The sequence below is a fragment of the Astatotilapia calliptera genome, chromosome 3 (assembly GCF_964374335.1).
Source record: "Astatotilapia calliptera chromosome 3, fAstCal68.1, whole genome shotgun sequence".
NCBI lineage: Eukaryota > Metazoa > Chordata > Actinopteri > Cichliformes > Cichlidae > Astatotilapia > Astatotilapia calliptera.
In genome coordinates, this window is record NC_137424.1 from 30508043 (window position 1) to 30535705 (window position 27663).

Here is a 27663-nt window from a genome sequence, read left to right on the forward strand (position 1 = left end):
GTGCGTGTGTGTGTGTGTGTGTGTGTGTGTGTGTGTGTGTGTGTGTGTGTGTGTGTGTGTGTGTGAGAGAGAGAGAGAGAGAGAGAGACAGAAACTAAATGAGAGTGCACACAGGACACTCTGATCTCTGAATGTCTCACAGTTAAAGTGCATGACTTAGTAAAAAGGGGGATTGTATTGAGTAAATTGTGACGGAGAAACAGTTTGCAAGAGAAAAAGTATTCGGATTAAAAGTGAATGTGAAGAATGGAAAGTGAAGCTTATTCAGATATGATTGAATGTTCAAATGTAACTGAATTATCTTTGATAAAAGAGAGAGAATGATAACGTGTGGCTGAGGATCTATTGACCTGGTTGATTGAGTAGATATTAGAGAGAGAGAGAGAGATGGGGCGAGTGGGCACTTGACAAAGTCTAAACTGGGATGTATGGAGGTGTTTTCGGTTTGTTCCCAGCGGTCCTGTAACATTAACAGTTTAGATCATTGGATCTCAGAATTCCAGCAGAGATGCATAGAGGGAGAGAGGACTGCCCATATTCTGGACTTGCTGCGATGTCAATAGGCCAGTCATCCATAAAAACAAAGCAAATCCAGGCATATTTTGAATATTCTTCCTGAGCTAATTACTACTACAGCTGTAGTTTGTGGCTACACGCATTCAGTGGTGTGATCAAGCATTTGTCCCCTTCCTGATTTCCTGTTTTTTTGTATGTTTGTCACACTTAACGTTTTAGACCATCAAACACATTTAAATATTAGACAAAGATAACACATATAAACAAACAAGGGACTTTCCAAATGAAGGTGTTTACTATTAGGAAGAAAAACCCTACATGGCCCTGTGTGAAAAAGTGTTCACCCCGTAAAACCTAATAACTGGTTGGGCCACGCTTAGCAACAAACAAAGCGTTTGAGGGCAATGAGTCTTTTACAGTGCGGTGGAAGGGAAGGGGGCGGGCACTTCAAACCACTGTATTCACGCTCCACTCATACTCACGTCTGATCTCAACACACAAACGTCAGAATATTCAAAATATTTTTATTATTTTGGTTGAGAGGGGGGAGGGACTAAAATTCACGATGCAAAAAAAAAGTGATCATTATTATCATGATATTAAAATACAAATGCACATAATTCTTTTATATACATAACAGACACTTTTAATAGTCTGAAATACAAATGTCATTATTGTCCATGTTAAATTGTGGTGTGAGGAAATGAATGAAATAGTAACTTATAAATGTCTTTTATAAGGGAAGTCATGCTTCAAAGAGAACCTCACAAGGTCCTGTGTTTATACACGGAGACCAAAAGCCTGTCCACTTTACTGCTTTACACTAGAATAGACACATTTACTCCAGGTGTTGTCCATCTGCATTTCTGATCTGTTCATCTTCATGTCCCTCAAAGGTTTGAAATAGAGGTAGCCTCCTCCTTGGTCACCCTGGGGATGAAAAACAGTACAACAGCTGAGTCACTTTCACATTTATTAAAAAAAACTAACAAACATGGATGGAACGTAAAACTGTGCTTTTTCTTTCAAAAGAAAATGCACTTACATTTGCTTTGAAAAAGGGGGAGTTTTTTGCTGGATAATCTGGAAAACAGAAAACTGTGTCAATATAATGTCAAATTCACCGGAGGATAAAAAACAAACATAAGGAATACTAAACCACTTGCCTGTGTATGTGCTCCTGTTTTTCTTTCTTGTCATGCACATTAAGGAAGCCAGTAAAACACTCAGGACGCTGGTGAAAGCTGAAACCCCCCTCCAGAAATACAACAAGAGAAGAGTGTCCCCTTCATCTACTGAGATAGTAACCCAACAAATAAAGTTAAAACACAGATGTTGTCTTGTCAGCAAAACTGGCTTGGTTGGTAAAATGCTAAATGGCCTGTATTTATATAGCGCTTTACTAGTCCCTAAGAACCCCAAAGCACTTTACACATTCAGTCATCCACACATTCACACACTGGTGATGGCAAGCTACATTGTAGCCACAGCCACCCTGGGGCGCACTGACAGAGGCGAGGCTGCCGGACACTGGCGCCACCAGGCCCTCTAACCACCACCAGTAGGCAACGGGTGAAGTATCTTGCCCAAGGATGCAAAGACCGAGACTGTCCAAGCCGGGGCTTAAACCGGCAACCTTACGATTACAAGGCGAACTCCCAACTCTTGAGCCACGATCACCCACTAAATAGACTGATTCTTATAGAGCACTTTTGTACTCTCCAGGAGCACTCTATACAACATGCCTCATACAGACAAGCACGTTTTTTTCTGTTTAAGTGTTTTTGAATTTCTGTAACACACTCACTCATTGATGCATCAGAGAGCAGTTTGGGGTTAGTGTGTTACATGTAGACTGAAGCAGCCAGGCAACCACTCATACACCCACCTCATACAACGCAAACTGTGCCATAGACAAACAGATGTCGACCATGTCTGGTAATACTGATGACACTATTTTTTTATTATGGGTCAATGTCTGCTGCAAGTAGCGGACAGAGATTAACAATACTGCATGGACATTTTTAAATGTATTTATAGTTAAACAATTCTACCTAATAACATGCGACCATTTAAATTTACCATTTTAAAGCGTGCTGGATAATAAGCGTATTTGTCTGTACTGTTAGAAAGGCTGTCTCCCTCCTTATGTCAGCATTATAACAGCGTTGTCTAGCCTTATTTGTGTCTTAATCAGTTAAGTTATAAAGCAAAAGGTCATTAAGCTAGGCACCTAATACGTATTTACTTGTAAATGTCTGAACAATATGTTTAAAGGTTTTCCCATGATTATTTTTATGTTGGCTGGAAAGAAAATATTTTTATTTTCCGCTGTTAGTGCAGCTTAGTGCAAGTTACTACAACTTCTGCATGAATGTCCATTTCATGCTTTGGAGAGGCAAAGTGGGAAATGCTTTAAAAAGCAAAAGGTCATTAAGATAAGCAGTTAATATGTATTTACATGGTGGACTGGCCTGCCTTTACACACTTTGACATGATAGTGAGTAGCTTGTTCAGATAATAGAACCTTTCCCAAAATTACTTACCCTCAACATTCAGCTTGGTCCCATTGCCAAACAGTAAGCGTCCACATAAAGCAACAGCACAGTAGTAGGACCCAACATGAGAGACATTCAAGTTCTTCATTGGCAGGCTGTACACACAGGTGTGTGCTTGTGCCTCAGATTTCTTCTTGCACTCATCATTCCTGCCTCCATGGGTGTATATGAGCCCTGGATGAGATTCTTCAGAGTCTTTGAACCAGTAAACCTTGTGGTCTTCATCACAGGTCCCAGTGCGGACTGTACAGTTCAGAGTCACAGAGTCTCCTGGCTGGATGGTCTCAGATAGTGATTGTAGGACAAAAGTCTGGATGTCCAAACTGGAACCTTTTACATTGAGATATGTTTCTTTGGTAAACTCTAAAATAAAAGTAAAGCTTGTTGCGCAGTAGTAAGTAGCTGAATCTGAGACACGCAGATCTGTTATTTTCAAATGATTTTTACTGATGCCAGTAACTAACGTAAAGCGTGGATTACTTTTGAATTCATTATAAAATATGCCATTTCCCTCATATCTGTAGTAGGTAGAGATGAGTCTTGGTTTTTGTCCCAGAGTTTGTTTGTACCAGTAAAGTCTTGCAGCTTCACCTTCGTAAGAACAGTGCAGAGTTACTTCATCACCAACATCAGCAGAAACAAAATCAGTCTCTTGATGAAGAGATGAGTGCGGTTCAGCTGGCTGAGCTGAAACAAGATACAAGACAACGCACACACATTTCTTTCATTGCATATATATTTAGTGCAGTGGACATCTGAAACCTAATTGAGAAATGACATCTCAAAACAGCAAAATTAGAACTCACCTATTATTCCTACGCACACACGTATCAGATAAACTACAAATATTAAATGTGTCATTATGGTAAAATAATTTTTCTGCTCTTCAAAGAGGAAATTTCATGTGACCGGCCAACCACAGAATATGTGTAATGTCCCGTAAAGGAAACATGCTCATCGCTGTCATGTTTAGCGCTTGAAAAATGAAAAACCACAGACATCCTTGGTTGTGCAACGTTGTGGACGTAAAATGGGTCGTGCTTTCTTTGAAGATTTGCTTCAGTTTCCATTTAGAGAAAGAAAACTACGACGCTCATCTGGTTTGCTTTGTTTCAGATGTGACACTGTGTGGCACTAACATTAAAGTGGTCCTGTCATTACTAATTTCAAACTCAACTCTATCTATCTTCTATTCTTTGACTCACATAAAATAGTTGGTTATTTTGACCACCTGGGATTAGTTTAAAAACGTTGTGGCGCTGCCGTGGTTTAAACTCGGCCTTCCTATTGGTCTTTCTTCCCGTGCCTAACTCATACTTTGCCTTCTGCAGCAGGCTTCTCCCTGTAATGATAAGAGCATTAAAATAACACAAACACACCACACGTTTTCCTCTAGGTTGTCCTCACACCTTAAAGTTTCTGTGCCTTGCTGCGTCAGGACACCATCACCCTATAGTCGTGGTGATGGTGGGCAGGCTGTGAGACAAAGCTGTGTGAAAGGTACAGCCACGTTGCTCGGTGATAGCATAATAGCCTGTTTTAGCTAGCTGAAATGTATTGTTTGGGGGCAAATACAATAGTGTTAAAAATGCTTATATATGAATATTCAGTCCAGTACACCTAAAACTATGTTGAGATCGTGAAATGTTGGCATAGAACTATGGCGCAAGCCTGAAAACGTCCCACAAAAACTGAGCAAACAGGTGTTTTTTAACCTTTTTTTTAAACTGTGCTGCAATGAATTACTGCACAACTAATTTTGACTGCATCTCCACACAGGATGTGCTTACGAAGATGGAATATGGGGGCGAGCAGAAGTACGTTAAAGTTCCACAAAGTGATGAATGGAGGACATGCATATTGTATTGAAGAAAAGAGTAATGAACATGCTGTCATTTGCATTGTCCAGCACACCTATGTCAGACCCTTTGATAAACAATATTCCAATGAGAGCGTGTACACTGTTCCATGTTTTAGAAAATGATTGAAAATTGCGGTTCACAGTTCAAAATAAATGTTTTTCAGAAAAACATTGGCTCTTTTTAATAAATGTGTATTTCCCAAGGAATTTCTGAAAGTTCAGAAGAGTAAAATTTAAACATTTTAGAATTAATTAGAAGAAAACTCTTATGTAGTTAAAATAAAATACTCTGTGAGACTTGATATCTAAACTCTTAACACCTAGCTAGCATTAATAAGTGTTAAATTATCAACTCCAGACAGATTTGGTATTTAACACTAAATCTGAGTTAAGATGCCAACTCTCCAAAAAGAGTTAAATTCACACTCTTTGGTGTGGACCCATATAGACACTTTAATAGTGTTGAAATCAAATCTGACAGTGTTAATTTGTGTATACTGGATTTGCTGTGTACCAGGTACTTTTTTAGTACATGCTCGCCCGGGGTTTCCAAGAGTCTGACTAAAAGCCACAGACTGAACAGCATTTATATTGTTGCGTCAACCGTTACCTTTGTGGTAGTGTTCCCATCACATATTAATTACAATGCCGGACTTGGTAATTTAGAGCAGAATGATCAAAATTTGACAGTTTCAGGCCTGAGCAGAAGAGCCGAGGAGGTGAAGCTGTCGACTGAGGCAGAACAGTGTGCATTGCAGAGGAGAAGCTGCCAGGTTAATAGATGTGGCAGATGTGGATGAGATGATAAACCCTGACTGTGGTCGTTTTATAATAATCATTTAACATTTTAAAACCAGCTGAAAGGTCAGTTTTAAAATAAAGCCATTCAGATAGTTGCAAATAAAATAAAGATGGTATAAAAACAGAACATTTATTGTGAAACAAATTCCACAAATTATTCAAAATCAATTTTGAACTTTTCATAATGTTCTTCTGCAAAAATAACATCTTCAGATGTGTTAGGTGTGGTGTTGGTATACCGTTTATTTATTCTATTCTAATTTTAATTTTACGATCTATAATAGAATGATCAAAATCAGTGATAAAACTAACAAGACCTCCAAATACTTAAGTACTTTTTTGTCAAATATTATTATACTCATACAAATATTATCATTATTATTATAAATAAGTATAAACTTGTGGAAATCAACAACTTAATGTTGGTTGCTCAGATCGACACTTTAATAGAAACTGTTTGTCTTTGACATTAACTGTAATGATATTCTGTACAACTTGATACAACTCTAACTGAACACTCAAAGCACTTTACACAACTTGCCTTATTCACACATTTACACAATGTAAATGCTTTCTATTTAACATTCACACACATTCATACTTCAGTGAATGCATTGGGGAGCAATTTGGCATTAGTATCTTGCCCAAGAGTATTTGTTACATATATTTATGTATGTAGCAAATACTGGATATTGACATAACAAATTTCATATTAAAATGATACCGTTTTAGTATGTCAATAATTTATCAGCCAATTAGGAAATATAGACTCTGTGAATAAAAAAAGAAAACAAGCATTTAATGTTCGGACATTCAGCAAATATGCGATGTTATAATCAACTTTTCAGTTGTAATTTATATTAGCAATAAATGAGAAAAAGAAGAGAAATACAGCAACCAATGTACTTTTAAACGAGTCATATTTGAGACAAAAGTACACATGATACTGCTACGCTTAAGCCCTATTACACAGAAGTAAACATGTAAAGTTTTATTATTTGACACTAGAATACAGACATTTATCCTCTGGATTCTCTCTTTTTCTTGTAGATCTGCTGGTCTTTTTTACCCTCAAAGCAGCATAATGAAGGGTTTCTTCAGGTTCACAATTCTGATAATGAAATAAATCCACAAATCACAATATGGCACATGTTATAAAATTTGAAAAATGACAGATAATTGTCATAATAACAAAATGATTTAGAATTGTATTATTCTACCTCTGTGTTTGTTATAGAGGAACCTGAAAATCTTGCATTAGACCCTGAAACAAACACACAGACACACAAATCATATTTCAACCATACTGGATGGTAATTTTATATAAACAATATATGAACAGCAACATTTACCTGTACACTGCTGTCTGCTTATACCATAAATTAAGAAAGCCAGTATAAAGATCAGGATTGTGGTGAATGCCAAGGCAGCAATTAAGAAATACACAGAGAGAAGAAAAGTCTCCTGAGCTGCAGTAACAAATATGACAATAAGATATTATGTTAGCAGCTTTTCCAATTTGTAATAACATTTTAATTGTAAACAGAACTATTCATCAGTAAAAGAAATGTGTGCTAAGCTTCTACTCACACCCAAAATCCAGCTCGGTCCCGTTTCCAAAAAGCATGTATCCACACGAGGCAACAGCACAGTAGTAGATCCCAGCATGAGAAACATCCAGGTTCTTCATTGGCAGGCTGTACACACAGGTGTTTGTGTGTGTCTTTGGTTTCCTCTCACACTCATCATTCCTGCCTCCATGGCTGTAAATGAGTCCTGAATGAGACTCTTCAGAGTCTTTGAACCAGTAAACACTGTGTTCTTCATCACAGGTCCCAGTGTGTACTGTACAGTTCAGAGTCACAGAGCCTCCTGGTTGGATGGTCTCAGATGCAGACTGCTGAATTAAAGGCCGGCTGTTCAAACCTGAACCTTTAACACTCACAGTGATTCCTTCTGCAAATTCAAAACTTACCGAAAAGCTACTCGCGCAGAAATAGGTAGCTGAGTCCGAAACTTGAAGATTTTTTATCATCAAATGGTTTTGAGCTTTTTCAGTAGACAGTGTGAAGCGTGGATTGTTCTCACATTCATCATAGAAAGTGCCATTTTTATCATACGAATAGAAGCTAGAAATGAGTCTTGGCTTCTCTCCCAGTGTTTGCTTATACCAGTAAAACCTTGCTACCACTTCACCTTCATAGAAACACTGCAAAGTTACACTCTCCCCGACATTAGTGGATATAAAAACTCTGTCTTGACGAACAGACGAGAGTTGATGACTCTTCGGAGCTGAAATGATAGAAGGAAAGAAACAAAACAAAGAAAACTGATTTAAAAAAAGTAGAACTCATGTCACTGAGTGACCTTAATCTCTAAAAGATAAAAGTTACTGAGGAAAAAACACAACTCACTCATTTCCCCAAAGAACAACAGCATCAAATAGAAAACAGATGGTGGAGATATCATCATGTTCAAATCCGTGACTTGAATGGAAAGAATCTTTCTGTTCATAGTGTCTTCAGGGGCAAGACTGTATTTGATTGGTTGATTTAAAGTCACACTGTATGCAAGGAAACAGCTTCACATTCACAGCATAGTGTCAAAACGTGATGAGAGATTCACATTGAGAACAAAGTGGCTCTTGAACTTTCCACTGAACTTCAAGTTATTGAAATTTAACTGACCACTCAGTCTTACTCGGATTGCACTTCACGGATCTCACTGATCTAAATATTATTTTTAATATCTAGTCTAGTACAGGAAAATGTAGCAACTTCAACTTAGTGTAAGTGTTGTTTGTACAACAAATAGCTCAGTGGTGAAGGACACTGCTGGCAGTACCAATTTCCTTCGCCACTGCCTGAACTTATAATCTTTACCCTTTTCTGTGTGCATGTTCTTACATGTTGTTATTGACATTTTTTTGTAACTAGTTCAAATCAAGAGAGGAGGTTCATTGGGGAAAAAATGCATATTAAACAAAAAACACCTTGGATCAAATAAGAGCATAAGGAAACTTTCAGATAAGCATGTCTGAAGTGACTTTGGATTTGCACTAGTGGCTAAAAATAATGTATTTCTATCACCATCTTTACTATATAAGAAAGTGATCAATTCGCCACTCTTACATGTAACCTACATATCAAGGAAGTGTACAGTTTCTTTATTCTATTCATAAGTAAACTGAAGGTTATTTTTAAATGCATTTAAGAGATTTAGAATTTTTTTTCAGTTATTCATTTCCTTGAAAAATGCAAAATATTTCACACTTTAACCTGCAATATTTTGTGTATCTTAAAACCAGCTTATTTTTAACAGGGTTAAAAATAAATCCATACTGGTTCCAGCAATATAAATCATATTTATCCACAGTTATTCATGATGACCAATTTTATCAATGTTTTTTTCCGATCTTTGATGCATTTGTCAAATATTATATTAATTGACATTACTCTAAAACAGTGAGTATAGTACTGCTAGATGTTAGGAGATGAGTCAAAGAAAGAAATTAGAACGAGGAACTGAAGAAGTGCCATTTGGGAAATGTCACTGTATGATCCTGTGGTTTTTTCTTTGTGCTATTTACTACACTGTAAAAAAAAAATATATAATATAAAAATATAAAAGTATTTTACTGTGTATTTTACAGTTTTGTACTGTTTTTTTTAGAATATCATTAAAATTACATAAAGAAACTGTGATTTTACATTTCAAATGTAAATTAACATAAAATCAAAAAACAATTTTCTTGTTTTTTAAATGTATTTGTCTGTACATATGCATATTTAGATTGTTAAAATACATTCACGAATGTATCATAATTTCACAAATATTTGTCCGTTATTTCAAAGATTGAAGTGTTAAATTCAAATGAAATGCTATGGAAAAATATATAACATGATTCTAACTGATGATTACATGATTGTAACTTTTGTTACATCAAATAATAATAATTATTATTATTGTTATTTAGGGCGATCGTGGCTCAAGAGTTGGCAGTTCATCTTGTAATCAGAAGGTTGCTGGTTCGAGCCCCGGCTCGGACACTCTTGGTCGTTGCGTCCTTGGTCAAGACACTTCACCTACCGCCTACTAGTGATGGCCAGAGGGGCCGATGGTGCGATATGGCAGCCTCACCTCTGTCAGTCTGTCCCAGGGCATGCAATCCATTATTATTTAAACCAACTGTTAACTGTATATTTCTGTACATTTAAGTATTATTATTCATATTGCCACATTCATTGACTTTGTTTATAGGTAATTTCATTGTTTAATCAGATTAAAATGTTCCTAATTTAATGTTTAAAAGCACTTGAAAAAGGCAAAATCCCATGTAAAATTAGGGCAACAAACTGTATTGTCATTTCTGAAAATAATCATATTTTTATGAGAAAGTTATTTTCTGTTATTTTCTGGTATTATTTTGGCGCCCCAGCTGCCGGAATATTACTGTTTTTCTAGGATTTTTTTTTTTTTACAGTGTAGTGTAGATCTGCAGAACCAGCACCCCAATGCAACATGCCTGTGTCGGCTCTCTGTTTAAAACATCCCATCCTCTGACCCTATGAGTACTAGCCAAGGCAATGCAGAGTTCAGATGGAACTGGTGTGGGTGAGAGGACTCGCCCAGTTCTCACTGCCTAGAAGTCCAGGTGTGTCTTCCCTGTTTCATCTGATAAGCCACACCGTTAGCAGGAACTCCCCTCTCAGTTGTGGTCCTTGGAATTTCTGGGCTGATTTTAGAGGCCTGGATTTGTATGGCCATGGGACTGTTATTTTTAAAGGGCTGGTGTAGGATTCATAAGATTCACATTTTTACTTTTACTTGGAGCAAGCTTGGAGGAGAGAGCACTAGAGAGCACATCGTTCAATGTTAAACAAAATAATCTAACAGGAAAGCAGGACTTTGTGGATATTCAGCCCTTCAGGAATACAGTGGGATCCCAAATCTTCACATAGTTGGGAAAGGCTGCGAGAAGCTTGGGAAGCTGCAATCCACCATGTAAGCAATGAAAGTACAAATTCTTCTCAGAAATACAATCCAAAACACCAATGATGATGATGAGCAGAGCCAAAGTCCAATTTGGAAATCCAACATCTGGGCAGCGAATGATCCCACTGGCATCTCTGCTGGAATTTCCAACTGCTCATCTTACAGAAGGCGCAGGGAACCGTTCAAGAATGTCTATGGGTGCTTTAATGTATGCTCTGTCAAGAGCCCACACACCTCTCCCCCTTATCTAGACAGACAATCATGTTGTTTACATGAAATCTTCTGCTGTCCAGCCAAACCCTATCATTCTCTCTCTATTTCCCCACTTACATGTTTTAAAACAAAGTTTAAACTTGAAAATCGTTTCATCCCTTTTTTCATCACTACTTCAATTAGATTTGTCTTTAGCACATTCTCACATGAACATTCATTTTAGCATAATTCCTTTTCAACTAAATCACAGAGGAATTCATTCTATTACTTTTTCTCCTTACAACTCTGTTTGACTTCAACCTCTCTTGATGCCACCTTTGATTTGTATTCAAAGTGTAGTCGCCTTCACTGTTCAGGGTCATTTACCTTGTTGTAGTAAAGCTGTCCCTCTGCAGCATGAAATAATTGTGTACATGGGGAAATGACAGTTTGTGCTTTAGATTATAAGGAGAGAAAAAAAGATTTCTAAAAACTGTGTTGATATGTAATACACAACATAACACACAAAAAGAAAGACGGCATGGTGAAAGATGTTTTATGCTGCATTTGAACTCACAACTATCAACATACAAGAGAGAACAGAGTGTGTCAAATCTGCCATTAAGCCAATAGACAGTACAAAATTTTGAAAATCTGAATAGAGACACAGCACACAACTGAGCCAGTCGCTTTGAAGTATGAATGGTCTGTTAGTCGGTGAAAAAGAAGTAAAATGGCAGACGACAATAACATATACTGGGACTGTTGCAAATCCCAGCCCAGTCACTTTCTATCCCACCTTCAATGAGTCTGTCAGTTTAATTTCAGTGTGCTTTACTGATCTTCGTGCAGTCACTGGTTATTGGTGGGATTGCTGCACTGCAGCAATTCGTGGATATTTGGATGTTAGTCTGTTCTTCTTATTCAATACTGACATTATTACTGTAGTGCAATATTTTTTTGGACCACTTTCTGTGAGTCAGTCAGCTTCTATTCTGTGTGCTTTACATTTATGTGCTCTTCTTCTTCCCCATCCTCATCTCACTCTGGTCCCTCAGAGAGCTACCCAAGCCTTCGTCTTTATATCTGAGATGACAGCATAGCTACAGTCTTTCAGTTGTGGTGAGAATGTTAATGGAAGCCAACATCTGGAGTTTACTTCCCAGCCAAATGCCATTCTGTTTGTAGGTATTGGCTATAGCTATTATTAATGGACTACACTTAATTGTGAACAACAACAACAATGATAATAATAGTAATAATGATGTGGGAAGTATTTGCAAATCCCAAACACAGATTTCCCACAGCTGTTTTAAATGCACAGACTAGATAACTATAAGCAAACAGTTTGTTTTCTCTAACTAATGTTGAACTAGTGATGGTAAATTTGATTCTTTTTACTGAATCGAGTTTTAATGAGTCACTCACCAAAGTGAATCGGGTTTTTTGAGTCATTTGATTCACTGAAAATCATTCATCTTAGCAGTGGGATTTACAGAGAGTGCAAAAAATTTACATTTTCACTCAAACTTAATTTGTTTCTCTTTTCATGTAAATCCCACTGCTAAGATGAATGATTCTTAAAAAAAACCCCAACTATTTTATAGAGCAAAAAAGAGCAAAAACATTTCTAAAATTAAGCAATTTCCTATCAAAATTGCTTAATAAACATTTATTTTGTTTATTTTTATTTTATTAGTATTTTCCTTAAATGTGTTAAATATATATTTTCTCATCTAAATGTCCACTGAGCTGTGAGCCAGGGGACGGTAATGCGCCTTAACATTGGTTGCCAACCAAGAAGAAGAAGACGCTGTGAGCCAGGAGGGAGGGGGTGAGTGAGTGAGTGATTTGTTCGTTCGCTCTATGATTCAGCACAGGAGGGAGGGGGTGAGCGAGTCCTGAGTGATTTGCTTATGCTTACGATTCAACACAGGAAGGGAGGGGGTTGTCACTACCCGATCCGTACCGGAAACCCGATCGATACCCCGCATGCACGAAAGGTGTCTACTTCCGGTCGTAGCATTTTACGATAGTTATGGGTTAGAGTATCTGTTAAGACATTAAGAATAATAAGTATATCTTAAAATGTTTGCAATAATGAAGCATTTCAGTACAATGTAGACAAAAAACGAAAAATAAAAAGATACTTAAGGATCGGGACTCCCCGATCCTTACTGCGCATGTGCAAAGTCGGACCGTACAAATCGGGTCTACCCGATCCATACCGCGCATGTGCAGATGTTTTCTTCTTCTTCTGTTCGTTTAATGGCAGTTTACTCCCCAGTGTACGAGGATACTGCCACCTGCTGACCGAGCGAATGAACCCTATTTTAAACTGAATTGGCGTCATTACAAACGTGTGTTAAATTTGATTTAGTGATAGTCGAGTGTGTTTATGCTTGTCTGTTTGGAGAGGATTGACTGGAATAGTGATGATGATGTCTGCTATCACTGTCAATTGTCAGTAAACACTTAATCCGGCTGATGAATCTTCACGTGACACATTGCTAAGTCAATATTATTAAGTCTATAATTAGGCGCCATTCTTCTTATTTTACGGCGCTGTTGTTCAATCAGGGGACGCTCTCTGTTGAGGAGAAAAGCATGAATTTGTTTGAGGTGTCCATTGTTTAAATGTCCCGGGCAGTCGAAAAGGAGGCAGAGCTGTTGAGAAATGCTAAGAGCTAACTGGGCGCTAACCGTATCATTCAAATATATTAAATGTCGCAATGTTGGCAAAGAGAGGAAGTGACGTAAGATTTGCGCATGCGGGGTACCGATCGGGTTTCCGGTACGGATCGGGTAGTGACAACGGTGAGTAGCTCAAATGTGCTGTTAGCATGTTAGCAGAGCGATGCTACTGTGAACCGAGGAGCTATTTTCTTGATGTGAGCATCTACTCAGGGTTTTTTCTTCCAGTTCAGAGCAGAAATGCTTTTGTTAAGAAACTGGCTGTTGTTCCCCCCCCCCACAATTTTAATTATAAGCTAGATATATTTCTACTAAGCGAATTCGTTTGCTAACCGAAACAGGGATGAGTCAGTGAGTCAGTTGGGCTTGTGAATCATGATTCACGAGTCAGTAAAGTGATTCTCGAGTATTGAACGATTTGTTCACGAATCGAACATCACTATGTTGAACTGATATTGGTTATTATAGATGGTAGTTAAAAAGGTTTTGTTTAATAAATCACAGCATTTCTAGAATGTTCTCTCCAACTTTAGGTAAAATATAATTAAACCATTATGGTTGTTATGTTTTTATATCTTATGAAAAAACAGAACATGAAATTGTTTGAACATAAATGTTTTTCTCTAAAAATCGGCATAAATTAAAAGTACCAAAGAAAATCAGTCTTTCACCTTTCACCTTTCATCTCAGGCAGTGCTGTCATACAGCTCCTCTCCTGTCAATCTTTTACATTTCTACCATCATTTGTCCATAGTCAGATTTGTTGATGAAATCTCCGCTATATTCATAGTGATACATTCAAAATTGACTGTAATGACTGAGGTCAGCAGCTTTTTTCTTGTGGTTTGTGCATGTTCATTGTGCAAAAACCGCTTGTCATTCAAGGTAAACTCATGGGACACCAGCATGCTAGGCAAGCTGGGAATGGCTCTGTTTCCAGTGTTTTTCGATCCATGATCTGTGCTTTGTGTTGCATTAGCATTAGCAACTGAGGCATCATCATAACAGATGAGTTTCTTCTTGCCAATCACCTTGGCCAACATGTCTGATGTAAAGAAGCTGGAGGGTAAAAAAGTTGTTAGTACCTCCTTTAGTATGTTTGCAAAGGAAGCTGAGCGTGATGGAGAGGGGATGGCTGGTCTGACTGTGTCCAGTTTAATAAAACAGACACGTTAGATTAGCATCTATGAGAATGTCTGAATGTAAAGTGTTTAACAAGCTTAATTTTTTATTTTGTCCCCTGTAGATTTTATCCATCACACACTGTTCAAACCATTTCATTCAGCTGATTTTGTTGTTATTTATATATTTTAATAAACTCAAAATCCAGGTCTGTGTTTCTGAGCTCATGAAAGCGGTCAGTGGTGGTCCACCTGTAATCATCATGCTTAGCTTTCTGTAAAAGTCACCACACACTAGGATTAATCATACATTTATTCATGTCAGACAGGGTATTTATACATTTTAATTGATCTGTAGCTCAAAATCTGTTGTATACATTTATGAGTCTTGTGAAGGCCTAGAATATAAACAGCATGTAAGGCAGCTCTGAAGGCAAAAAGTTGTCTCCAACTGACTGTATATCAGAAATCCACTTGTGTTCATTTTTTTTTTGAAAGGTTTGTTTAATAATTTTTTGACGCAAAACTCTACAGTCATCACAGATGTTTGAAAACTTTACCATGATATACTTTAAAATGAGAAAGCATGATCTCTTGTTCTGTTAAACACAGATGAAACATTAGTTTTACTAATTTACACTGAAGTAAACACATTCACTCCAGGTGTCATCCCCCTGTCTTCCTGTGTTGTTGATCTTGTTCGCCCTTAAAACACTTTCGTAGCCCTGGTAAAGAAAAGATGAAAATCACAAATGTGGTTAGTGGGGGAAAAACAACAACACAATTTCCCATCAATCCAAGAAGACATTACCATTTCATTTGTCATGGTGAGATCTGAAAATCTTCTGTGAGATTCTGGAAAGCCAAAGAATAGATTTGATATCAAAGTAACATGAAATTCAGTGTATATGCACCTTGTATATATGCATACATTACAGCACAAGTTACCTGTGCAGAGACAGTGTTTTATCTTCTTCAAACTCATTGAGGAAATTAGAAATACAATCAGGATTGTATTGAATGCGACTGCTCCATGTAAGACATACGCCAAGAGAAGAGAGTCCAGCTTGTCTACATATTCAAACAGCAGGAGACATTACGGAGTTTTCAACTTTGTTAAAATATTGACTTCAAAGTGGGAGTAAAAACTTTTCTTAACTGTACTTACCCTCAAAGTCCAGCTTGGTCCCGTTTCCAAAAAGCATGTATCCACACGAGGCAACAGCACAGTAGTAGATCCCAGCATGAGAAACATCCAGGTTCTTCATTGGCAGGCTGTAGACACAGGTGTTTGTGTGTGTCTTTGGTTTCCTCTCACACTCATCATTCCTGCCTCCATGGCTGTAAATGAGTCCTGAATGAGACTCTTCAGAGTTTCTGAACCAGTAAACACTGTGTTCTTCATCACAGGTCCCAGTGTGTACTGTACAGTTCAGAGTCACAGAGCCTCCTGGTTGGATGGTCTTAGATGCAGACTGCTGAATTAAAGGCCGGCTGTTCAAACCTGAACCTTTAACACTCACAGTGATTCCTTCTGCAAATTCAAGACTTACCGAAAAGCTACTCGCGCAGAAATAGGTAGCTGAGTCCGAAACCTGAAGATTTTTTATCGTCAAATGGTTTTGAGCTTTTTCAGTAGACAGTGTGAAGCGTGGATTGTTCTCACATTCATCATAGAAAGTGCCATTTTTATCATACGAATAGAAGCTAGAAATGAGTCTTGGCTTCTCGCCTAGTGTTTGCTTATACCAGTAAAACCTTGCTACCACTTCACCTTCATAGAAACACTGCAAAGTTACACTCTCCCCGACATTAGTGGATATAAAAACTCTGTCTTGACGAACAGATGAGAGTTGATGACTCTTCTGAGCTGAAATGATAGAAGGAAAAAAGCAAAGACAACTGATTTAGAAACACGTAGGAACATCACTGACAGTGACCTTAATCTCTAAAAGATAAACGTTACAGAGGAAAAAACACAACTCACCCATTTCCCCAAAGAACAAAAGCATCAAATAGAAAACAGATGGTGGAGATATCATCATGTTCAAATCCGTGACTTGAATGGAAAGAATCTTTCTGTTCATAGTGTCTTCAGGGGCAAGACTGTATTTGATTGGCTGATTTAAAGTCACACTGTATGCAAAGAAAGAGCTTCACATTCACAGCATAGTGTCAAAACGTGATGAGAGATACACATTGAGAACAAAGTGTGTGACCTGAGCGGCGCATAGTGCATGAAGGTTGCTAATGCTCTACATAATCAAGAAGAGTTTCAATCCTCGTCTAGCATGAATGCTGACAGAACAAATGCGTACTGGGAGTTTTGTGGCATGTATTTCCATGGATGAGCAGCTCCTGCAGCAATGTTTAGTTGGCCCCATATTTGAATCCATATAGTGCATATAAAGCAATATCAAGTCCTAAATCTGAATGTTAATATGGTAAAAGTAATGAGAAAGATTGTAGAAGATTACAGTTCTAAAACACAATGTCAAAAATTTATTACATTCATGCTCTCAAACATTGTGTTTAGCAGCTTTATGAAAACAGTGTTAAATGGAAATATTTTTTTGTTAACTGTATTTTTACATTTCTTTTAATAATTCCACTTTTGAAATGTAAACAAAAACATCAAACAAGCAAAAACAGAGCAGAACAAAACTGCTCACCAGGCTTAATAGAATAAAATGCACATGTTCAATAGCTGATCACATACGACATACACCAACGCCAGTATAATCAGTGCCCAATGTAACCATGTAAAAAAAAAAAATCCTAAATTTGGGAAGGTTCTATTTTCATCTATGTAAAAATACAGGTCATGTATAACAGTAATACCTTCAACTCATCCATGAACTTTTGTAGTGAAAAATTATCATCCTTTTTAAATATATTTTCCAATGCAAATGGATTTAAGTCATGACTATGAAACACTGCCCGATGCAGATTCTCTGCACACATAACAGTAATTTATATTAGATTTTCTTAGTGTACAGAATGCGATCAGTCGATCTGGGCTCCTGCTGCTATGACATTTACTGCTCTTTGTGAATATACATAACTGAATTTCACAAGATGTAAGCAGATGTTTCATGAGATGTTGTGGCTGATTTGTATCCTCTACACTGACACTTTTTATACTGTCTTTTTTTTTTAGAAATTATAACGGAATAAGGGTGGAATTAAGTGAATGACTCTAAGCATCATCAGTTAAAAGTCATATTAACCTTCACTACACTTGATGTGATCTAACTCTGACCTCCAGTCCAGCTTCAAAACTCTTACCTATGTTAAAAGCAAAAACTGTTTTGTATTTGGTAGAGACTGATACAGAGCTGGACTGCTCATCTTATGAACAGACAAACAAACAACAAACGCTTTAAAGACATCTAAAGTATTGATATAGATAAGAAACACGTCCACTTCTACTGCTTTATGCTTGAGTAGACACATTCAGCCTTGCTGTTGTTTCTCAGTCTTCTTGGTCTGTCAGCCTTGTGGTGCTTCAAAGCGGCATAATGGATGTTTTCTTCATTTTGAGCGACCTGATTATAAAATATCAAATGCAAAATTATTTAAAATTGCTCAAAATAAATAAAAATGAAAACAAACTGAGTCCAAAATGTTCCAGTTATGTTAACATTTTAATGTTAACCCCCAAAAAATTACCTGTGCGACTGCTGAAGAAACAGGAGAAATTCTTGAACGAGACTCTGAAGAAAAACAAATAAAATGTTCTTACTGTAAAGCTCTGTCAGTACTGAGTAGTTAATGTCAATAACAATAAAGGTTGCAGTACCTGCGTGTTTGGTGCTGTTTCTCTTGTGGGTCACATACAATATGAAAGCCATTAAAACATTTAGAAGTGTGGTGAATGCCAACGCTCCACTCAAGAAATACACAAAGACACAACAGTTCCTCTCATCTGTGGACAGACACCACAAAATATTATAGATCCTGTAGCTTGCTGCTATGTAAGATTGTAATATATAAACAAAACAGTTACTCACACTCCAGCTTGGTCCCGTTTCCAAACAGTATGTGTCCACATGAGGCGACAGCACAGTAGTAGGTCCCAGCATGAGACATATTCAGGCTCTTCATTGGCTGTAGACACAGGTGTGTGTCTGTGTGTTGGGTTTCCTCTCACACTGATCATTCCTGCCTCCATGGGTGTAAATGATTCTTGGGAAAGACTCTTCAGAGTCTCTGAACCAGTAAACACTGTGTTCTTCATCACAGGTCCCAGTGTGTACTGTACAGTTCAGAGTCACAGAGCCTCCTGGTTGGATGGTCTCAGATGCTGACTGCTGCACTAAAGTTGGGATGTTCGACCCTGAACCTTTTACATCAATAACAGTACCTTCTGCAAATGCAAACATGTACCCATAGCTGCTTGCACAATAGTAAGTAGCAGAGTCTGAAATGTCCAGATCTTCTATCTTTAAGTCAATTTTTCCTTTTTCAGAATTCACAGTGAACCGTGGATCACTCTTGAATTCATCATTAAAAATGGCTTGATTGTCCACTGTGATAGTGCAAATGAGCTTTGACTCCTTTCCCAAATGTAACTTATACCAGTAAAGCCTTGCCACATCGTTACCTTCATAGAAACAGCGCAGAGTCACATCGTCCCCAGTATTAGCTGATACAAAATGTCTTTCTTGATGAACAGACAAGGAGAATTTGAGGTCATTTGTGTGAGCTGAAATAAAATGAAAGAACGTAAATGAACATTTGAGACACATGAAAGGATGGTAAAAGTTTTATACTGCAGTTTTAAAAAACTCACCTGTTTCCCCCAAGAACAAACATGTCAGATAGAAGACAAACTGCGCAGATGCCATCGTGTTCAGACTCTGGTGCTGAATGAAAAGATTCTTGAACCTGTCTTTGCTTTTCAAAGAAGACTGTGTTTGATTGGTCAACCACAAATGACACATCATGTCTTATTTAGGGAGTTTGATCACGTGTCAACTGACGTCTATATGTTAAGCTCAGTGTCTGGACTGTTAGGAAACAACATAAATGATCGCAAAAGACTAGTTGGGTAAGGGAAGACCAATCTAGTCTTCCCTAGTAATCTAAAACCCATGTTCTAGATGACCTTTGTTTCCATTATACCACCCTATTCCATGTTTTTTGCAGAATACTTTTAGTAAGTGTCATTTCCTTTTTGAAATATGGTGTTCAATACCGGCTGCTTTTCATAGTATAAACTTTGGTATATACAAGTCTGCAATTTGTATGAATCTACATAGACATGCATATAAATCGCAAGATGACCACTTGGTAGTTGGCAAACATCAAGTGGTCTTTTTCTAGCAGCTTTTTCTTCATTCAAGGTAAAACATTTTCACAGTGGAGACTCGAGCTTAAAAGTTACTTACTCCATATGTTGTTAGCTTGGCAGTCTATGCAACAGGCTTACTAAGTAACTAATTACTTAGTTACTTTTTAAAAACATGATTTACAACCTGAATAAATAAAGAATAAAGAAATAGATCTTTCAGCCCAATTCTACTTTTTCTGCATAATCCATCATGCAAAATGTAATCAGATGGAAAAGTCTCTTTTTAAAATTTGCTTTATTAGTTTTAATCTTTTGACTTTATGTATCAAGCAAACATTAAATTATATGCAACATTCACTGACTGGAAGAAATTTGTTTAACATTTAAACCTTTTTTCTGCACTTTCCAGCACATAAAATAAAATATATATTTTTTTGCATTTACACTCACTCTTTCAAATAGATGCAAGTAAAACACAGCAGAAAATAAATAAAATCAAAGACTAGCGGTCCTTTTGCTCTATTTTCACCTGTAAAGCAGGAGTGAGGTAGGCGGAGGTTTGCCCTGGTGCAGGTGTGCCGCAGCGGTCAGTGGAAGAGTCCACGAGTTTCTCTGTGAATTTCCCATTACGTGGTCGCGTACTCGGTGCTTGCTTGGAAGTTTAGGGGGTTTTTTTCGTCGTAAAGAGAAGTTTTCTTCCCACGCACAACGGACTCTAATGTTTTTGCCACTTTTTATGGAATCAAACTCAAAGTAAGGTCAGTACTTCCACGCTTGAAACGCTTTTTGTCGAATCTGTTGAAACGCATAGCGCTTTGTTAAAAGCCGAGAAAAGCACCATATTTGATAGCTTGCTGTGAGACCTCACACCGGGCACATCTACTGCGGGTGTGCTCCTGTTATCGGACCCGGAGTTAGCAACATCCCCCAAGAACCCGAAAAGGAGAGTCCTGGCCCCTAGCCCTGCCAGTGTAGCAGAAATGATGACGGATGATGATGGCAGCAGCAGCCGTTCTTCTCTGGGCAAGTACCTTAATGTTGTTCGTGTGTAATTTACGTTGAGTAGGCTAACCATGTTATTAAATTAATGCATGTAAGGTGAACTAGCAAACACCGTCGTAGTTACATGCGGCTGTCTGTTTGATGGCAGATACTCCCTTCACCCTTTTTTTCCAAACTGACGGCCTGTCATAATGTCTTCAGTTTTTGTGTTTGTTGTAGGGCTGTCAACCTTAACGCTTTAACACCGTCATCACGATTAATGCGATTAAACTATTTAAGGCAATCAACCCATCTGGAGTGCAAAATGGACAAACTTTGGACGAACTGCCCAAAATGCGTTGTCAGAGGAATTTCGGGGATTTTGAGTCATTCTACGCTCCATATGGATTAATTGAGTTAACATTTTTAATCGTGTTAATAGTGTTGATGGCGTTAACGCTGACAGCCCTAGTTTGTTGGTTTGTTTTTATTTTGTTTTATTTTAGTTATTAGATGCCACTCCAGCCAGCCAGAGAATCCCCCGCTGCCCCGCCCCTCTCCTACCTGTGCAGCAAGCAGCAGGTGCACCTCACAAACAGAGGGCGCCCTTACTCCTCGCAAATGGATAATAGAAATACAATCAGTGCCTATGCAATCCGCAAAATGCACTTGCATGCTATCGGGGCAGCATAGGTGCGAGTAACTTTTTTTTCGCCGATGCCATGATGCCACGTTGCCATCCTGGGCAACCGCCCATGTCGCCCATATCAAGAACCGCCACTGTTTACACTGTTCCTGCAGCAGGGGATGGGAAAGGTCTACACCTCTTCTCGCTCTCCCTTTTCAAGACACTTTAAATCCTTAAAGCGTGGGTCAAGCACAGTAGGTATCTTGAGCCACTGACAGTTGAGTGTAGCTACACGTTAGGGTAGGTCCTCTGTGAAGGCGGTCTTAAATTTGACCATATAGTTCGAGTCTTCATCGAAGACCTCCATGGTGTGATCCAGGTGGCAGAAAGCAGGTAAAACCACTGAACATGAGACATATGTCTCACCTCCAAGACGCTCAGTCAAAGCCTGCAGTAGACAGTTCAAGAAAGTAATTATTAATACTCTGGGTCGACGGACATGCCGGCGCGTCAACATCACATGACCAATTTAAAATGACACAGCAACAAGATGCAGAGCAGCTCCTGGTCCCTGCCACCCTGGCAGCTGTGCCTCCATGATTTTAAAGTGGGTTTCAGCAGGTGCAGGAGCACTAAGAGTGGATTCAAACTGCTCACATACTAAGTTGTTTTGGAATCTCCAGTAGTTTTTAGTCATGTAAAGACTGTGATCAACTGACCTGTGCTGCTGCACTTTTCCTGCTGTTCATTGATTAAGCCATCTAAATTCAACAAAATATAAAGATATAACAGTTATGTAAGCTTTGTGGCTGATTTCCAGCCCCTGGACACTATAAGGACAGTATAACAGGCAGAATTTGGTGAGTGAATTTTATCAGCTTCATTATATTAAATATGTATTGATGTCTGCTATGCTTGATGTAACCTCACAGCGACCATCAACACCACCCTGTTCTGTACAAGCTGAGTATAGTGCATGTCTGTAAACCTCACTACAGTACAGTAATTTAAACTTGCCTGCATAGCTGTCAACCTTTGAACAACACCAAATTAGTGTACTACAGGTTGCTTCAGAAGTTATCTGCAAACGTGTTTCTTCCTAACAGGCAAGACAGACAACAGCTCATGGCCCAAGGCCAGTGTGTGGACCTGAGGACTGACAAACATTAAACTACAGCTGTGACAATGTGCAAAAATTAACCAGCAAGAAAATATAATGTGTTCAACTCAGCTAGCTGCGGTGCAAAAGACTGTGTTGTGCAATAGAAGTGGCGTTGACTTGTTAAGATAAGATAAGATAAGATAAGATAACCTTTATTAGTCCCACACGTGGGAAATTTGTTTTGTCACAGCAGGAAGTGGACAGTGCAAAAGTTATGACGCAAAAGTTACAAGCTGAAAAGGCATATAAGCTAGCAGACAGTGTATGAATGTTTTCTAATCAGTCAACAGGATCTTTGGCATTGTTCATGAAATAATCTCTGTCATTTACAATAATATTTTACCTGCTGCTTTATAAGATTGTGGTTGGTATTTATGTTTCAGTTTAAGGTTAGAACCCGCACAGGTCTGGAGAAGTTTACAGAAAAAAATGCAGCAATGAAGATCCCAGTGACACAATGGCTTATATAAAAGTAACCACCAGGAAGAATATTTCAAACGAACAGGTTAGAAACCTCAGATATATTATGAGGCTGTTATCAGTAGCCCAGTTAATGAGGCAACAGGACTATACTTTTAACAACAAATAAGGTTCAGATGTGGGGAATTATTTGATAGCTGTTAAAGGCCTAAATCTATATGAATCAATGAAACAAGAAGAATGTGCAAGAAGACAATCCTCTGAGACAGGACTGCATCGGATAATAATAACCTGAATAAGAAACCGGACTGGAGCCTCAACAATGATGCTCTTTACAGGAAGGGTCAGAGCAGACTTTTTTTTTTTACATTTTTTACAGTGTTGTATGTTGGAGCAGCAGTTTATCAGCAGCTGAGAGGAAGAGGTTGGATAAACTCATCAGGAAGGCCAGCTCTGTTCTGGGATGCACCCTGGACCCAGTACAGGTGGTGGGAGACAGAAGGACTCTGGCCAAAATAACATCTCTGATGGACAGAGTCTCCCACCCCATGCATGTAAATGTTGCTGAACTGCAGAGCTGCTTCAGTGACAGACTGCTACATCCTAGATGCATGAAGGAGCATTTCTGCAGGTCCTTCCTCCCTGCAGCTGTCAGACTGTACAATCTGAACTGCTCCCAACAAACATAGAGGTTTACATCAGCGCTGTAACTTGAACTATTTTATCAACTGATTCACACTACAACCTGGATTTGCTTCTTCTCTGTATTTAATTTAATTTAATTTAATAACGGGACAGTACTCTGTCTTCGGTAACCATTGCCCTTGATGTAAATATGTAAAAAAATGTGTATGTTTCTGTTCTGTGTCTTGTGTACTGTTTGTTTGTATATGTCTTTCTGGCTGCTGTTACATCCAAATTTCCCCTTGTGGGACAATTAAAGGATTATTCTATTCTATCTGGGGTCTTAGTCAAGGAGGTGATCAAGAACCCAATGGTCACTCTGACAGAGCTCCAGCATTGCTCTGTGGAGAAAGGAGAACCTTCCAGAAAAACAACCATTTCTGCCAGCTCATTGCTTAGACTATGCTGTAATTATATAATATAAAGTTTTCATAATTTCACAGAAATTAAAAAAAGAAGACTTTCATAGCGGGAGGTGGAAAAATAAAATGTTATGATTATTAATTATTGTGGTTTTGAAAATGTCTATGGGGGATCTTCTAAGAAAAACCTATGTTTTTTGACCCTCCATATAAATATAAAGCTGAGCTGTATTAGAGGTCAGTAAGCCTGGAAAAAAATAAGTAAATAAATGACGCTTAAATCAAGTGAAAGCAGTGTCAATTGTAAAGGATTGAAGCATTCTGCTTGGCTGGATGGTGAGAAATATATACAAATATATACAAAATTACACTTCTAAAGCATAATGTAAAAAACAACAAAACAGTTTTCTTTTTCTAAATTCACACTCTCAAACTTAGGAAGCATCTTTGCTTAAAATTTGTGGTTAGCAGCTTTATGAAAAGAGTTTGAAAGGATTTTTTTTTTCCTTAACTGTATTTTAAAATTTTTTTATTTGAATTTTTTATAATTTCCTTGAAAAAGTAAATAAAGACAAAAGACAAGGAAAAAACAGAGCAGAACAAAACAGCTCATCGGGTTTAATATTGCCTTTATGCAAATTATACATTACTATGTGATCAGCTATTGAACGTCTCATTAAAGAGACAACCCAGAAATCAGCAGATAGTCACGTAGAGAAAATCTATAGTCATTTGTAATACTCACACATCTAATTTCAAACTAGTCCATCCACTCCACAGATGAAGCAATTGCTCCCAATGCCATTTGTGAACACATACAAATCCAGTATAATCAGTGTCCGATGCCCAATGTTACCATGGGGAAAAACCCCTAAACATTATTATATAAATACAATAAAGTGTGTCATCTATTTTCCAGGCTGGTAGAAATATGAGTCGTGTATAGTAGCCATTTTGGAAAAGCCTGTGTTATTTATTAGCTTTTGTAGTGACAAATTATGAGCGTTTTCAAATATTGTCATGGAACTGAAGTCATGAATATGAGACAGCCCAATGCAGATTCTCTGCACAGCATAGTTAACATTGTGTCATGTACTTTCCTTGTTTTACGTCTAAGAGAATAGACAGTTTTAATCACTCATCACTACAACTGCTACAGTAAAAAGTTTTCATTAAAAAAAAATGAATTTAAAGGTAAATATGGCTTCACTTCTGTGTATTCAACCTCAAAATGCACTGCAAACTTTTGAATCCTGCCCAGATTTAAAACTCTTACCTATGTTAAAAGCAAAAACTGTTTTGTATTTGGTAAAAATGTAACTAAGGTTAATACAGAGCTTGCCTGCTCATAATATGTACAGACAAACAGAAAGCAAATGTTTTCAAGACATCGAAAGTATTGATATAGATAAGAAACACATCCACTTCTATTGCTTTATGCTTGAGTAGACACATTCAGCCTTGCTGTTGTTTCTCAGTCTTCTTGGTCTGTCAGCCTTGTGGTGCCTCAAAGCGGCATAATGGATGTTTTCTTCATTTTGAGCAACCTGATTATAAAATATCAAATGCAAAATTATTTAAAATTGCTCAAAATAAATAAAAATGAAAACAAACTGAATCCAAAATGTTCTGGTTATGTTAACATTTTAATGTTAACCCCCAAAAAATTACCTGTGCGACTGCTGAAGAAACAGGAGAAATTCTTGAACGAGACTCTGAAAAGAACAAATAAAATGTTCTTACTGTAAAGCTCTGTCAGTAATGATTAGATAATGTCAATAACAATAAAGGTTGCAGTACCAGCGTGTTTAGTGCTGTTTCTCTTGTGGGTCACATACAATATGAAAGCCATTAAAACATTTAGAAGTGTGGTGAATGCCAACGCTCCACTCAAGAAATACACAAAGACACAACAGTTCCTCTCATCTGTGGACAGACACCACAAAATATTATAGATCCTGTAGTTTGCTGCTATGTAATATTGTAATATATATTAAAAAAACAGTTACTCACACTCCAGCTTGGTCCCGTTTCCAAACAGTATGTGTCCACATGAAGCCACAGCACAGTAGTAGGTCCCAGCATGAGGCAGGCTCTTCATTGGCAGGTTGTAGACACAGGTGTGTGTTTGTGTGTTGGGTTTCCTCTCACACTGATCATTCCTGCCTCCATGGGTGTAAATGATTCTTGGGAAAGAATCTTCAGAGTCTCTGAACCAGTAAACACTGTGTTCTTCATCACAGGTCCCAGTGTGTACTGTACAGTTCAGAGTCACAGAGCCTCCTGGTTGGATGGTCTCAGATGCTGACTGCTGCACTAAAGTTGGGATGTTCGACCCTGAACCTTTTACATCAATGACAGTACCTTCTGCAAATGCAAACATGTACCCATAGCTGCTTGCACAATAGTAAGTAGCAGAGTCTGAAATGTCCAGATCTTCTATCTTTAAGTCAATGTTTCCTTTTTCAGAATTCACTGTGAATCGTGGATCACTCTTGAATTCATCATTAAATATGGCTTGATTGTCCACTGTGATAGTGCAAATGAGCTTTGATTCCTTTCCCAAATGTAACTTATACCAGTAAAGCCTTGCCACATCGTTACCTTCATAGAAACAGCGCAGAGTCACATCGTCCCCAGTATTAGCTGATACAAAATGTCTTTCTTGATGAAGAGACAAGGAGAATTTGAGGTCATTTGTGTGAGCTGAAATAAAATGAAAGAACGTAAATGAACATTTGAGACACATGAAAGGATGGTAAAAGTTTTATACTGCAGTTTTAAAAAACTCACCTGTTTCCCCCAAGAACAAACATGTCAGATAGAAGACAAACTGCGCAGATGCCATCGTGTTCAGACTCTGGTGCTGAATGAAAAGATTCTTGAACCTGTCTTTGCTTTTCAAAGAAGACTGTGTTTGATTGGCCAACCACAAATGACACAGCATGTCCTATTTAGGGAGTTTGATCATGTGTCAACTGACGTCTATATGTTAAGCTCAGTGTCTGGACTGTTAGGAAACAACATAAATGATGGTAAAAGAAGGTATATAGCTCAGTAAGGGACAGCAGGTTACTGCATTTTCGAGGACCTGTGTTTCTTGTTAACCATTTCATTACATATTTTTTTGCAGCATACTTTTACTAAGCTTCATTTTCTTTTTTAGATATGATGTTCAGTATTGGCTGTTTTTATATTAGAACCTTTAAATTAAACAATCAACGTGTCATTAAAGTTTAGACTTTCAACAGGTGCAAGGCCAGGTGCATCTTCTGATGGGCTAACTCTGGCTAACCCTCTGTCTTGTTTTGTCACAATCAGTGTTGGTCAAGTTACTTGAAAAAAGTAATCAGTAACTAATTACTGATTACTCCCCCCAAATGTAATCCTGT

General features: G+C 37.9%; 4 protein-coding genes and 1 pseudogene across 8 annotated transcripts; all 5 read right to left on the bottom strand.

Annotated features, from left to right (window-relative positions):
• Positions 1–1023: 1023 nt before the first annotated feature.
• On the bottom strand, positions 1024–3935 carry LOC113018481 (uncharacterized). Its single transcript, XM_080295155.1, has 4 exons — positions 3881–3935; positions 3063–3761; positions 1562–1811; positions 1024–1446 (listed from the first exon to the last, which is right to left on the bottom strand). Exons 1-4 carry the CDS (start codon positions 3933–3935, stop codon positions 1407–1409), a joined length of 1044 nt encoding a protein of 347 aa, XP_080151281.1. The 3' UTR covers positions 1024–1406.
• Positions 3936–5850: 1915 nt separating this feature from the next.
• On the bottom strand, positions 5851–8483 carry LOC113018445 (uncharacterized). Of its 3 annotated transcripts, XM_080299819.1 has the most exons (5): positions 8151–8402; positions 7327–8028; positions 7089–7205; positions 6957–7000; positions 5851–6847 (listed from the first exon to the last, which is right to left on the bottom strand). In XM_080299819.1, exons 1-5 carry the CDS (start codon positions 8248–8250, stop codon positions 6731–6733), a joined length of 1080 nt encoding a protein of 359 aa, XP_080155945.1. In that variant the 5' UTR covers positions 8251–8402; the 3' UTR covers positions 5851–6730. The 3 variants fall into 3 exon arrangements, with proteins under 3 accessions (XP_080155945.1, XP_026017298.1, XP_080155946.1); XM_026161513.2 differs by lacking the exon at positions 7089–7205 and having other exon boundaries at positions 8151–8410; XM_080299820.1 differs by lacking the exons at positions 5851–6847; positions 6957–7000 and having other exon boundaries at positions 7027–7205; positions 7329–8028; positions 8151–8483.
• A 6550-nt stretch (positions 8484–15033) lies between these two features.
• Positions 15034–18363, bottom strand: LOC113018419 (immunoglobulin kappa light chain-like). Of its 2 annotated transcripts, XM_026161487.2 has the most exons (5): positions 16726–18167; positions 15907–16608; positions 15687–15809; positions 15550–15593; positions 15034–15463 (listed from the first exon to the last, which is right to left on the bottom strand). In XM_026161487.2, the coding sequence occupies exons 1-5, from the start codon at positions 16823–16825 to the stop codon at positions 15368–15370; spliced, it is 1065 nt and encodes a 354-aa protein (XP_026017272.1). In that variant the 5' UTR covers positions 16826–18167; the 3' UTR covers positions 15034–15367. The 2 variants fall into 2 exon arrangements, with proteins under 2 accessions (XP_026017272.1, XP_080155944.1); XM_080299818.1 differs by having other exon boundaries at positions 15550–15809; positions 16726–18363.
• LOC113018428 (uncharacterized) lies at positions 17212–19588 on the bottom strand (annotated as a pseudogene). The gene is made up of 5 exons (XR_013904167.1): positions 19534–19588; positions 18752–19446; positions 18541–18666; positions 18411–18454; positions 17212–18286 (listed from the first exon to the last, which is right to left on the bottom strand). The product of XR_013904167.1 is annotated as an uncharacterized LOC113018428 (transcript).
• A 5269-nt stretch (positions 19589–24857) lies between these two features.
• On the bottom strand, positions 24858–27119 carry LOC113018436 (uncharacterized). The gene is made up of 5 exons (XM_026161505.2): positions 27065–27119; positions 26285–26977; positions 26072–26197; positions 25943–25986; positions 24858–25818 (listed from the first exon to the last, which is right to left on the bottom strand). Exons 1-5 carry the CDS (start codon positions 27117–27119, stop codon positions 25699–25701), a joined length of 1038 nt encoding a protein of 345 aa, XP_026017290.1. The 3' UTR covers positions 24858–25698.
• Between the last annotated feature and the right edge of the window lie 544 nt (positions 27120–27663).